Consider the following 15,047-nt stretch of genomic DNA (forward strand, 5'->3'; position numbering starts at 1 on the left):
GAACGATAGATAGATTGATAGCTAAAACGATAGATAGATTCATTGAACGATAGATAAAACGATAGATAGATAGAACAATAGATAGATCGGTTGAACGATAGATAGATGGATAGATAGATAGAATTAACATTACATGATCTACATGATCCTAATAATCCTCAGTTATTACCCAGGTCCATGTCGTCGGCCTGCGGGCGCTGAGAGTACGGGATGCCCTTGTACACGGCATCTAGCAGCTTGTCCTTCACCTGAGTGATCGTGTCACAGTTTAGCACCTTAACAGGGATTTCTGTACCGGCCTCTCCCTCCGGAGGAATACACATGAGCGTCTGAGAGAGCAACACACAGATACAGAACAATATTTAACATCAAAAGAAAACACGACAATATTGATTGACAAGATGACCAGCAAAAAACACAAAAACAAGTCTCCATTAAAATCTAATATGCAGACCGCACACTCTAACATACACATGGACTTATGAGGGTGCAGAAAGGTCAAGACACATTTTATTATACACAGTGGGAGACTGGAGCTCGCTCTGGCCCGGCTCTGCCAGCCTATCAAAGATTGATCGAGATCCTGTTTCATGCTTCAGCCTGATTTATCATAATAGCCATCTCAACTTTAACTGTTATGTCAATGGTGAAATATTTATCCGCCGGCAAAGCGCTATTCAGTATATGTGAAACGCGCGGGTTTTGATAAAACGGTCACAGATCGATAAAAACAAACGGCTAGAAGTGATTGATCCGGCCACAAACAAGGATTCATACGGCATTTCTGAAGGTAAAAGATACTTCAAGCTGAAATGTGTAATCTTTCTGATATTAAATGGATGGGAGAAAGTATTTTTAATATGCATGCAGACACAACTTTATACGTTGATTTCCATGAAAAGTGTAAACAATGTTTCTGTCTTGCTAACAAAATATTAATCTGTTTGTTTTAAGCAACCTGACCAAAACAGCAACAATGTACTCAACCAATGCTGTGTAAATAAATAAATGAATGATCAAATATGTTCAAATGTACAGAATTTGACATACTGTTTCTAGCTTATTTCTAAATGCTCAGAAATCACAAAATTAATCATAAAAAAAGCAAACCATGGGATAACCATAGCACAATAAAAGTCCTAATAAAACATGGTAACACCATGGTGCTTTTGCTACTTCTTTTAGTGTATGAATGCATATAATTTTTGTACCATAATTACTATGGTAAAACCTTAATAAAGCTATAAAACTTTCATGCAGCCATATAGCATTAGTAAAAGAATTAAAAATAAGACAAGCTGTGGAATGTGTGTATCAGCTCATTTATGCAGCCAGTAGCATAAGTGAAACGAGATTCATAAAATAACAGCCCTCAGCACTTACCAAGTGAGTAACACATACAAATAACGGCTTTATAAATAGCAGTTGTGTTGCATTAAAGAGCCGAGCGTTTATTATGAAGCCGATGCTTTGATATATCTCCGTTCACACCGTGACAACAGTCCATATAAATGAATGAGAAGACCTTTTGTGCGCATGGCCAGCGTAAATCGTGTGATTAAAACAATGCAGCTGGCACTGGTGCGCGACTGAGCATCCGTAATCACGGCTACTCGCTGATCATTAGCTCACGGCAATTCCTCCCTCCAGCCGCGGCTCACACGCGAGAGGTTTGTGATTAAAACCCAATTACACAGTAAATTACGGAATTCTCCCAGAGACGGAGCCCAGCTATATTTAGGACACCCGACGCTGGTTTAGGAACCGGATTGGGTTGAAAATAGGAGCTTGGAGGAAATGAGGGTTTTACGAAAGCTTAACATGAAGATCAGTTCTCGTCTCTGGCTGTGTGTGTGAAGATGAGAGAGTGTGTAAAGGTGACTTTAGCATCCTTTAGCACGTTCACACATCCACATTTCATCACCTAGCTGAACCGTTAATGGTTAAAGGAAGAGTAATACTGTATCAAAACACAATGTTTTACCTCTTCAGATGTTTTTAGCTGGAAATTATATCTATTAATATTAATACTTACCTTAGTATTGCTAATACTTAGTCTTTTCACACCAATTTTGGCACAAATAACATTTTATGAAATCTCATACTGCAATATTACAGCGTTTTTAGTCCATATTGTCATGACAAATTGCTGTCAGGCTTATATTCCATATTTTATGATGGTATTCTGTAGGCATTTGCAAGATCAATGCAAGATCCAGTATTTTTTTTTATTTAAATGTAACCGGTAATGATTTACAGTACAGGTCAAAAGTTTGGAAACATTACTATTTTTAATGTTTTTGAAAGAAGTTTCTTCTGCTCATCAAGCCTGCATTTATTTGATCAAAAATACAGAAAAAAATATAATATTGTGATATATTATTACAATTTAAAATAATTGGTTTTCAATTTATTATACTTTAAATTATCATTTATTTCGGTGATGCAAAGCTGAATTTTCAGGATCATTACTCCAGTCTATCACATGATCCTTTAGAAATCATTCTAATATGATGATTCATTATCAAAGTTGGAAACAGTTCTGCTGCTTAATATTTTTTCATAACCTGTGATACTTTTTTTTAGGTTACTTTGATGAATAAAAAGTAAAAAAAATAAAAATAAAAAAAAGAAGCAAATTTAAAAAAAATAGAAATCTTTTGTAACAACAATATACAGCAATAGTCAGTAATTTGGGGTCAGTCATTTTTTTTCTCTTTTTTTGAAATAAATCAATACTTTTATTCAGCAAGGATGTGTTAAATTGATAAAAAGTGATAGTAAAGAAGATTTATATTATTAGAAAATATTTTTTTATTTTGAATAAATGCAGTTCTTTTTAACCTTTTATTCATCAAATATATTAGGCAGCAGAACTGTTTCCAACACTCATAATGAATCATCATATTAGAATGATTTCTAAAGGATCATATTACACAATATTACTGTTTTTTTTTCTGTATTTTTGATCAAATAAACGCAGGCTTGATAAGCATTAGAGACTTCTTTCAAAAATATAAAAAAAATCGTAATGTTTCCAAACTTTTGACCTGTACTGTAGATCCTAGTTTTAATCAGTGTACCATTGGCCCTTTAGTCCCATCTGAGAAAAAAACAGACTTAAGACCTCAAATGCCAATGAAATATTCTATGGAAATGTAATCTTTTGCATAAATCATTTTTTTAAAACAACTTTTGATACATCAACTACCAATGACATTTAAATGACCTTTAAGGGATATAAAAATTGATTGACTGATGCCTTGATCTGCCAATGAAAATGGAATAAATTGATTACAGAATGTAATAAAATTAGTTATCATTACTATGACGGCATCAATATGAAAATTCTGGCTGATACCCAAATATATACCAGAGATAGCCAAAAAATAAATACATACATAAATAAATAAATAATAAAGTTGTTTATTCACACAATACTACTACTATTAATAATTATATATGATTTAGTCAAAAAAATTTAATATAAATAATAATAAAAAAATATAGAATTAATAACTGTCACATTATAACTGTAACAAATAAAATGGTTTTAAAGCTACAAGTGAATTTAGTCATCACTAATGTGTGCTAGAGATGATGGCAAAGATAATCTAAATGTAAGAATGAGGTGGATTAGCCAATACGCAAAGCTGAACTGACCAATCAGCATTCAGAACGGGAACAATCTGATTTATAATTCAAAATGTGTTGAAACAAGAGCAAATATTTACACTCCTAATGAACATCTCAACATACACGCTGTGTCACAGGTGAGCCTGACCTTTTCTGACGGCCCCTAGGGGCCTCTCTTTAGGGTTGACAGCTAAGACAGCTGAATAACTGAGCTACATATCGATTCCCTTAAGCTGATCTATCCTGAATACTGTGGAATTGATGAGCTGTCCTATAGCTGTAACTACCACTGAGGAGCCATAGATTAAAGCTCATTCATTGGTGGACTCGTATTGTTCCATTTAAAATCAATGCACAGATCTCCGTCGGCACAGACAGACAGTAAATATGCTCTTTTTGTGTAGTCGTGTTTGTGTATGTGCGATAGAGAGTTTAAATCAGCCGCTGTATTTCCTGGCTGTCTGTTGAGCTTTGGGTTTGTTTTATGAATGCCATGATAAATTCTCAGATTTGTTTCAGTCATTACAGGCTCTGATCAGGTCAGATGAAGGGAGGCGAGACACATATCAGATCATTCTTTGTTTTTTCTCAACCTCTGTCCCTGTTATTGCACCTCTGACAAACCCTGCTCTCAAAGTAATTTTATAACTTACCCTGACTGGCCTGATATCATCAGTCTGATTGGCATTTGAGCTTTTAAGTCGGTTTTATCTCATAAGGGACTAAAGGGCCGATGGGATCTCCGGATTCAAAAACAAGCGAAAAGAAAACCTGCGTAAACCATGTCTGTGTTCGAAATCGCCCCCTATACCCATAAATAGGGCACTGTATGAGGGAACAGCCATTTGTAGTGGTGTCAGAAGCCATAGTGGGCATTATCGAGTGCACTCATTCAATCCCATAATGCACTGCACTTATGATGTACACTTAACGGCTAGAGAATACCCATAATGCACTGTGAGAGTTGTGCGCCGAATGAATTCCAGCGTCCATCTGTTTTTCCACACCGCTGGTCCAATGTGGCTACAGCGTAATATAATACAGGTATAAATTCATTTTTAATTGATTGTTAAATTGTAGGTTTATTCATGCTATTTTCAATGCCAGAGTTCAAGATAAATCTTTTAATTACTACTGGAGCTGCTAGTTTGCTGAGTTGCAAATGATAATTAAACAGCAAGCACAAACTATGCAAAAGCGGCCAAATTCACACACTCGTTTTGGAATATATTAGTGGACAAATGTAGGGAATAGTGAATGAGGGTATAGGGGCGATTTCGAAACACAGCCGAGGAGTGGATACAAATTGTTTATGCACAAGTTTGTTAACATGATCACCAAACTTTCAAAAGCATATAAATCCAAACTGGCTGATGTTGAACCCATAAAGAGGTGTAGGACTGTGAAGCTTTAGGGGTGTGGATGGACTCCACCAACTCCATCTATGTTTTGATCAACGTTCTGAATCCGATCTGGATGAAGTCTTTGACAAAAAAGTTTTTGTTCAAAATTGTTTTTGATAAACAAGACTGATAAAAAATATGATTTAAATTTATAAAAGCAGAGGCTCTGCTCTTTCTTTATATATATTGACTGTTTATATATTGAAGAAAATTCTGGAAACAGTGCGTTTCATAAAAAAAAACACTGAACCTTGCATTAGTCTTGCAAATACGGACAGAATACCATCATAACATACGAAATATAAAAATGGCAGCCATTGTCATGATGATATAGTCTTTTGAACAAAACATTAAACTGATATTTCATTCAGATGCATTGACTAATATTAAATATGAATATATATGTTCTTTGTACCAAAATCTTGGACTTTCTAACATGTAGAAAGACATGGTAAAGTGTGTATTAGTAATACTAATTTAAAGGAGCTGTATGTAAGATTGTGGCCAAAACTGGTACTGCAATCACTGTATCCCCTCCCCCTCCCCCCTGACTCGAGGTTGCCAGATATGCTGCAGGATCCAGCAGGAACGTAGGCTGCTACAAGGAGCTGCAGCTGTGCTAACTAGAGCAGAGCTGGCAACCCGGATGCCGAAACACTACTGACTTCGTGATTGGTAGATAGGTGGAGGGTGGCGCTTCAGGCCAAAACACAAGATGACAACATCAACATCAGTTGAGGGCTGCAACTTCACTTTTTAAATGACAATATCCTGGCCGTACTACTGTTGTCAGTGATATAAGTATTTGAAATGAACATGATTTCTTAATGTCTAGTCACATATCGGGGCCATTTTATGATTAATTGAAATACATTTCTTACATACAGCTCCTTTAAGTATTAGTATTAATAGATTTCATAGCTGGGACCATCTGAAAAGGTAAAACATTTGTAAGCATTTAGGTCTTTTTCAAATGTATATTTCGAGCTGAAATCAAACACTTGTTCTCTTCAATGAGGCTGGGGGTGCTGGGAGACAGGAAGAGGGATTATGGGATACATTAGAGAGCGTCACCATGGGGACACTGACCAGCTGCTTGTAGTCGATTTGCTGTCGGATGAGCTTGTCTTCGCTCAGGGAGTATCTGGCCTCTCCTGTGATGGCATCTATGGGACCTTTTTCCATCTGCTGTTTTATAGCACAGTAGAGCATAAACAGAGGCTCGCCAGCACACTCCTGCATAGAGAGAGAGAGAGAAAGCGGTCATAATATACACTTTCGTTACATTTTATTTACTCCCAAAAGTCCACTTATAATGTTAGTCAAGGTTTCTTGCTCCAAAGGTTTACAGTTCATGATCCTTTTCCACTTTCTCACTGACCCACAGAATTCAACATGCTGTTTTTGCAGCTGTGTTTTAAGACTTTTTTATGTAAAGCAAATGACATCTGTTACGATTGGCTAAACAATGCATTCTGGTTAATGGATTCTCACACAACTTCCCGCTTGAAGTTAAAGGGTGATCGTGCCTTTTCTGTTGCTGCTCCGCGTCTGTGGAATGATTTGCCGGAACACATAAGGCTGTCTTCCAATGTTGATAACTTTACATTCTTTTGGTTCAATGTGTGTGTTCCTGTGAGTTTATGTATTTATGTGTTAGATTGTACAACACTTTGGTCGTCAGTGGCTGTTTTAAATGTGCTCTAGAAATGAAAGTGCCTTGCCTAAGGCTGCACGATATATTGAAATAAACTCGAAATCTTTATGACAAAATCGTTCTAGAAAGAATAATTATTTTCCATATATAGCTATTCAAGTCATCTGGTGAACATTCTTCATAATCGTAGAGAAAGCAAATATCGCAATGTCATTTTTTTCCAATATCGTGCATCCCTATTCTAGTCGATTTAGTGCTTCAGTGCTTTAATTTCCAAAAGAGCAAGAAAATCTTGTTTTCCATTATGCCTCCTTTAAAACCTTTTACCTTTAAAGAACACACTAAAGAACATCCTGTGCAAAATACCACAGACCATCAATTCAATAAAATCACAGCGAGCTGTAATTTTCCACGCATTTCGAAAATGCTTAATTGCACCTTTAAATACAGAGGAAAACGCAATGAAAGGAGAGACAAAAAAAGACATTCTGACCAAAAGCAAAAAAAAAAAGAAAAGAGAAATAAGACGGCGAGCGTGCAGAGAAAGAAAGCGCGGCCGTGAGAAGGAGAGACGTGGCCAATCACGGTTCTTTTCAGATGGCATTTGTGAAGTGTGGAGAAGTCTCCAATTACCCACTTAAAAACGTTTGATGACTAAACAGCTATACTGAGGGGAGGCTATTATTTAGTTCTTAGGCGAGATCAGCTTGACATTATTAATTACAGCATGACATCCTGAATCACACTCTTCTAACGCAGACGGAGAGGGTTACCCAGCATCCATTGCAAGCCTAACAGCAAGTCATTCTAAACAACCAGCCTTCGAACTCTATGTCAAATGCATTTAGTCCTAATATATACATCAAATCCGCATCTTTTTATTGCTTTTAGAGGCTGTCTGCGTTCTGGCTCCATCTGCTTTTCATAGTCTGGCTGTTAGACCCTGTTATGACACAACAGATGTGTGTCACGGGATCCGCGCCAGGATTCACTCGCTAACGGACACATATGAACGCTGAATTCACGCAGTTTAGCGTATGCAGCGTAAATGCGGATGACATGAACTGACAGCACAAGAGGAAGCCCTAAAAGTCTGTTAACAAATATTTATATTACCCTTGGAGAGTTGGTTAACCCCTAAAATTAAAATGATGTCATCGTTTTGATACCCTCATGTCGTACCGAACCTGCATGACTTTCTTTTGTGAAACTCTAAAGGAGAAATCATATAACGAAAGCATACAGTGACAATGGTCTGTCAAGCTTATAAAATAAATGAAAAAAAAAAAAAAAAAAAAAATCAAATTAAATATAAAAAATGAAATAAATGCCAATGCTGACCAAGCTTATCTAGTTGGCCAACTGAAAAGTAGCCAAACCCACTGAAAAAAATGGTCTAGGCTGCTTTCAGCTGTTTTTCAGCAGGGAAAGCTTTCATAAAGTATGGATTCAGAAGTGATATATGCCGGTCCAATCAAACTAGCTTAGATAGTATTTTCAGTGGTTAGGCGAGATCAAAAAGTTTTTTTGTACGTTTATTTAAGTCTAGAATATAATGCATAACTGGACTAGTTTGATGGTGATTTATTGATTTATTCATTATATTTTGTTTTATAATTTATATTTTTATTGTATTGTATTGTCTTGTATCTTGACAGTCCTTGGTCACTATGTTTTCATTATATGATTTCTCCTTTTGAGTTGATGTTTTGCTACAGTAGTTATAGCTGGTCTCTCTCGGCCTGGTCAGATTTCTCGAGGTTTTAGTCGGGCTAGGAGACCCAGCAAAAACATCCCCTTGTGTTCCCTTCCCTGTAATAAATAAAAATGTCATACAGGTTTGGAATGATGAGGAGGAGTGAAAAAATGACATTTAATTCCTGGATGAATTAATCCTTTAAGCAGAACATGTTCTATATAACGTTAACGTTACAGTGATCCCTCAAAACAAATGACTGGTAATATGGTAATGTAAACAACATAAATATACAGAATTCAACAGATGTGGATGCTTTGGCTCACAATATATCTGAAATGCATTACAAGTACACATCCGGGCAGTGCAATAGAGCCGTACTGAGGAGGCAATTCATGGTAATTACTTCTAGAGGCCTGTATGGTGGCCAAAACACTTTAACATCTGCACTTATGGGACGTAAAGATATTAGGCGGCCGGCCAGCGCTACATTCCACAGGGCAATTCCAGCCCTGAATGCACAAAGGGCCCGATGTTAGCGCTAATAGCCATCTCAATCAGCTTTAGCTTAATACAGCGGCCATCTTGGTGAACTCTGGAACACCTGACAGGATGTGGGATTGAGCGAGAGCCCTTACGACCTTGACCTTGCAGGCCTGATTTCAGGGTTGGGTGGAAGCCGTGGCATTCCTGAGTCGCTATCTGGAGAGTAGGCTTTAGCGAGATTTATTAGCAGGCTTTGCGATGAGTCAGCCTGTCAAAAACGTCAGGGCGACAAAATCTTGTGGCAAACAAGATGCTAGTTAGCCAGAGAGAAGTTTGAGGTAGAGGCTCAATTTCATGTAGGACTTCACATAGCACATTATTAAAATTTATTGAATGTTAATGGTAGAAAACGGGTCACAAACCTTAAGGAAGCGGTGCAGGAGGAACGTGAACCAGTTGGTGAGCATCTTCTCAGCCACAGATTCAGTCCTGCAAAGACAAAGCAATCCATAAATGCAGATGATGCTGTGTGGTTACTAGGGTGTTCTAAATAGTTGCTAAGGCATTGCTAGGTGGTTGTTATGGTGTTCTGAGTGGTTCTACCATGCTGCTATGTGGTTCCTAAAGTGTTCTAGCTCATTGTTAGGGCAATGCTAGGTGGTTGCAAATGTGTTCTTGGTAGCTGCTAGGCCGTTGCTATGCAGTTGCTAAGGTATCCTGCGGCATTGGTAGGGCCTTACTATGCTGTTGATAATTTTTTTCTGGGTGTTTTTTGCATGCTGCTATGTGGCTGCTTAAGTGGTATTATGTGTTATGAATGGTTGCTAGGGCATTACTATGAAATTGCTATGATGTTATGGGTAGTTGCTAGGGCATTGCTATGCAATTGTTAAAGGGTTCTGGGGGTTTTCAGGGCATTGTCAGGTGGTTGCTAAGATGTTCTGGGGGTTGTTAGGGCACTGCTTTGTAGTTGCTATGGTGTTCTGGCTGTTTTCTAGGGCATTGCTATGCAGTTGCTAAGGTGTTCTAGGGGTTGCTAGGGCATTGCTAGGTGTTTTCTAAGATTTTCTGGGGGATTGATAGGGCCTTACTATGTTAGGGTGTTCTGAGTGGTTTTATCATGCTGCTAATGTGGTTGTTCAAGTGTTCAAGGTGGTTGCTAGGGTGTTGCTAGGGTGTTGCTATGCAGTTACTAAGGCATTCTAGGGGGTTTCTAGGACATTGTTAGGTGTTTACCAAGATGTTCTGGCGGATTAATATGGCCTCACTATGTTAGGGTGTTCTGAGTGGTTTTATCATGCTGCTATGTGGTTGCTAAAGTGTTCTAGGTGGTTGCTGGGGTGTTGCTATGCAGTTGCTAAGGTGTTCTAGTGAGTTTCTAGGGAATTGCTATGTGGTGTGGGGTTGCCAGGGCATTGTAAGGTGGTTGCTAAGATGTTCTGGTGAGTTCTTAGGGCGCTGCTATGTAGTTGCTAAGCTATTATGGTTGTTCTCTAGGGCATTGCTATGCAGTTGCTAAGGTGTTTTTGATGGAATTGCTAGGTGTTTGCCAAAAATTTCTGGGGGATTGATAGGGCCTTACTATGTCAGGGTGTTCTGAGTGGGTTTACCATGGTACTAAGTGGTTGTTAAAGTGTTCAAGGTGGTTTCTAGGGTGTTGCTATGCAGTTACTAAGGTGTTCTAGGGGGTTTCTAGGACATTGTTAGGTGTTTGCTAAGATGTACTGGGGGATTAATATGGCCTGTGGTTGGTAGGGTGTTGCTATGCAGTTACTAAGGTGTTCTAGGGGGTTTCTAGGACATTGTTAGGTGTTTGCTAAGATGTACTGGGGGATTAATATGGCCTGTGGTTGGTAGGGTGTTGCTATGCAGTTACTAAGGTGTTCTAGGGGGTTTCTATGACATTGTTAGGTGTTTGCTAAGATGTTCTGGGGGATTAATATGGTCTTACTATATTAGGGTGTTCTGAGTGGTTTTATCATGCTGCTATGTGGTTGCTACAGTGTTATAGGTGGTTGCTGGGGTGTTGCTATGAAGTTGCTAAGGTGTTCTGAGGGTTGCTAAGGCGTTGCTATGTGAGTGGTCATTTGATAATGATATGATAAGGAGTGGTTATAAGTGCATATAATTTTTTTTACAAATGTGATGATGAATCCTCAAGTAACTTTGGAGGATATTTGAATGGTCATGTTCCACAATATGAGACAGTTACCACCTCTTACCGTCTAAGCAGCAGTTTGGGGTGGTTACGATTCTCCAGGTTCTTTTCGATCAGGTCGGCCAGAAGCTGTTTGAGAACCACAGTGGCGTACTCCATCCGTCCCTGCAGTGCCGCCATGAGGAGGGAGGCCACATTGCCACGATCCCGCATGGAGAAGGACCTTTGAGCCTCCAGTGTGTGGATGAAGGTCAGCAGGAACATCTTGTTGTGCAGCAGTTGACTGAACAAGCGCAGAGACTTCTCCACATTAGCTGGAGACTGAGAGGAGAGGGAGCATTTGATTAAACGAAAGAAAAAGCAGGAGAACAAAAACAGAAATGGAAAAGGCAGACAGGAAGGAGATGAGAGAAACATGTGCAACAACAATTGTTGCCTGAATGCATACTTGGAAAAAAGCTCAGCTGCGGTGAGATTTAATTGTTCTTTGCTGACTATTTTCAAAACATTTTTTGGTAAGGCACGTCTCTAGACGGCTATTCCACCAGGGCCTTGCAGGGCTGCTGATTTCATTCTGCCTGAGGTTTTAATTAAAAAGCATGCTGAAAGAGGGGCGTTCGCTCTGAAGCTCACTACTGAGACAGCAGTACCGTAGCTTCAGAGCTTAGGGGATCTTTTTAAAGCACATCTAGAGTTTTTTTTGCTTTCTTTTTTTGGCAGAAGGATTAAAAGAAAATGGTCTATGAGTTGTGGCAACCTACTTATTGGCACTTGCGAGTGACAGAAGGCACATGGGGACAGAGAAATTGAACCAGGATGTTTTAAAAGTTCCCTTACGTCCAGCTCCTTTAGAACCGGGTGTTCTTCGATGCCAGGGAACATCACTCTCATGGTGTAGGTGCGATACTCCAGGAAAGGGATCTTCACACCGTCCATGTCGTTCGTCAGCTCTTGGATGTCTGTCTGCAGCTCAGCGAATGCTGAGAAGAATAAAGAACAGAGATATGCATCCATCAGACTGAAGAACACCTCGTATGCTTTGACAGACAGATATACTAGGGGATGTTTGACCATATTTTGAGATTAGTGGCATTGGCACCAATAGCAGAAATTGCTATTTTGTGTGAATCTCCTGACATTTAAGAACTTCATGACAAAGAACTATTTAAATATACTGAAGAGTTCAAATCAACTAAACAAAAATTTCCTTTGTAACTTTTCAGTGCAGCTGGTTGTTTTGTTGATGTTGATCAGAGACTCTTTTCCTGTCTAACTGGGCAGTTTTTACATCCATCACGGAATCAGGCTTGCGAGATTAAATTATCCATTACTGATTGAAAGCATGAAAACTGAAGTCATTTTTCTGTAATTGAGTTTTAGTGCACAATACAATTGTCTGTTCTTAATTTACATTTACTTCCATAGCAGTTGAGTACTATGCAAGTAAGTGTTCATTTAAAAATATATTATATAATTTATTTCAAATATTGTATATTATAAAACTATGTACAAAACATATGTATATATAAAAAAAAACAGTTATATACACACAATACATGGCTATATATATATATATATATATATATATATATATATATATATAAACCTTGTTGAAACTCATGTATTAGTATCACGTATTAGTAGTGTTTTTTTTTACCTATAAAAAACCTTTATATAAGGTTTTTTATAGGTACAAAAAGCACTACTAATACGTGAGTTTCAACAGTTTCAGTCGCCTCTCTGGGAAAGTATGCCTACTGACATATGACACAATAATGATTTTTTTCAAATCCAAATTGCATAAAAAGAAAAGTTGCATATATTCCAGTATCTCATGGCATTCTTTTAACAAATGCATAAATAACACCGCACCATGTCTGCCTGAGCTACAGATCCTTTTAAAGCTGTGAATAAAACCGGAATCAAAGGATGAGGCCAGTATGACGTCATGACCCAGTTCAATCCTTCCACAAAGACTGCATCAAACTCTGCAAGAATCCAGGCTACTGCAGTGTGAGAGCCTCCGACTCGCTCCCGTTCTCAACACAACTGCGTGCCAGGGGCCCACGGGACACCTCGCGCACAATAAAATAATACATCACAGCTCCATTTGATTTATCCTACGGGTTAAAACCATTAGTAGCTAATTAAAACACTCTACACACCTGTTAGAAACAACTTGGCAAGGGCTATAGGCAGCGCAGATGCTGAAGTAACCAAAAATCCTACCTTCCTTGCACTCCAGCGCGACACGGGACTCCAGATTGTCCATCTGCAACTGCAGGCGTTTGAGTGTGCGGTCGGCGTCCCGCGTCTTGCGCTTGTAGGCGATGAGCACAGCGATGATGGCGATGAGGAGGACGCCTCCGCCCGCTCCAATCCCGATGATGGCGGGAAGTGTGAGAGTGCTGTCGGAATAGATGTGAAGCGTTCCGGGAGAATATTCCAAGCCGCCCACGAGAATCTACATGCACAGACAAAAGAAACTATTAGAAGTCAAAATATGGTGCAGGGCTCAATGCTAAGGATTTGTTCTACTTGCCCAGTGGTTCACATTTTAACTTGCCCTACCAAAATTTTCATTGGCCCCATCACAAACCAATTGGGCCAGTGACAATTCTAATCATTCACACTGGCCCCGGGCCATCGGCCAGTCCTTATTGTGAGCCCTGATGGGGTAACGAGTTGAGCACAGGCCCTTCAATCTAACCACCCCGCCGACTTTGGTGGATCATAATGAGGGCTTTTGATTGGCTGAAGGCACTCACACTGTTTCTTCTTGAATGAAATCAGCTTGCAATTAGAATTACCACAGAATTATGCACTTGTTTGACACGTTCACGTCGCGTTTCTCACCCTGCGGTGAGAGAACAATCGCTTGCCGCCTCCGTTAGACACCGTGACCACTAATCCACATTAAATTACTTCAAAAAGTCACTTTGGCACAGGTGTTGAAGGCAATTAGGCACAAATCAGCAGGTAATAGAGGTCTAGTTAGAGATTCGGGTCCGACCGAGGCGTGGTACCGGGAGCTCAGCCTTGCACAATTCGAGGACCAATTAAACGTGGCATCCAGCCATCTGTCCTAACGAGTTTCACCTTTTCGCGATCGCTCGGGCCCTGTGTGGCTGCATGAATTATTGAAACTTGGTGATAGAGGGGAACAAAGTGAATCCTGGAGCGCTGTCGATATGTGTCAAGTCATTAGTCATTTGCTTTCCTGTAGCTCAAACAGAAGAGCGTTGCCGCTTGCAACACCAAGGTCATGGGTTTGATTCCCAGGGAAAGCAAGAACTGACAAGAATGTAAATGTGTACCTTGAAATGCAATGTAAGTCGCTTTGGATAAAAGCGTTTGCCAAATGCATAAATGTAAATATTAGTTGAGTGATCCCGGCACTCTCAATCCCACTATGTCTCTCTCTCTCTCACACTCTTTTTTTTCCCTTTTCTATGGGTGATCTCCACATTATGGATTCACAAACTAGAACTTAACTGAATAATCAGCTCTTTGATATACAGCACGTACTCTTTTTTTCCACAGATCTCATGCTAATCAATCAAACGGAGGGTGTTGGACCGAATTAGGGGGTGTAATGTGCATGAGTACCTTATATCGAGATGTATGGTTTCACCAGTTCATGCCACATCTAAGAGACTCCTGGATTTTATTAGAATTGATCAGTTGAGATGCTATTGATCAGTTCTGAAAGTAATTACTCTGACAAAGTTTGCTTTCAGGAAATAGTATTGGCAAAAAAAATCAAGTGGTTTAATAAAATCAAATAAAACTCATCTACCCATGCATCCCATACCCAAGTTCAGGGCATGATATTGATATTGCTATGAGCTGCTATGTACAGTAGTTCAGAGGTGTGAATCTTTGGGTTAGCAGCAAATCGATTCGATTCATTTATATATATATATATATATATATATAGATAGATAGATAGATAGATTATTGATGCAAATAAATTTGAAATTAAACCTCTAATTAAAAAGCCACATGAGA

The 15,047-nt window shown here is 39.0% G+C and overlaps 1 protein-coding gene across 1 annotated transcript in view; it reads right to left on the bottom strand.

The window, feature by feature from the left end:
* The window catches only part of plxna3 (plexin A3), a 160,462-nt gene that overhangs the window by 9,449 nt on the left and 135,966 nt on the right, over positions 1–15,047 (bottom strand). The window contains exons 20-25 of the mRNA XM_079896984.1: positions 13,266–13,500; positions 11,874–12,016; positions 11,101–11,357; positions 9,301–9,367; positions 6,129–6,275; positions 170–329 (exon numbers count right to left, since the gene is read on the bottom strand). Coding sequence (XP_079753110.1) covers positions 170–329; positions 6,129–6,275; positions 9,301–9,367; positions 11,101–11,357; positions 11,874–12,016; positions 13,266–13,500 — 1,009 coding nt within the window. The remainder of the gene's footprint in view (positions 1–169; positions 330–6,128; positions 6,276–9,300; positions 9,368–11,100; positions 11,358–11,873; positions 12,017–13,265; positions 13,501–15,047) is intronic.

Source organism: Squalius cephalus (genome assembly GCF_949319135.1).
Source record: "Squalius cephalus genome assembly, chromosome: 16".
Lineage (NCBI taxonomy): Eukaryota > Metazoa > Chordata > Actinopteri > Cypriniformes > Leuciscidae > Squalius > Squalius cephalus.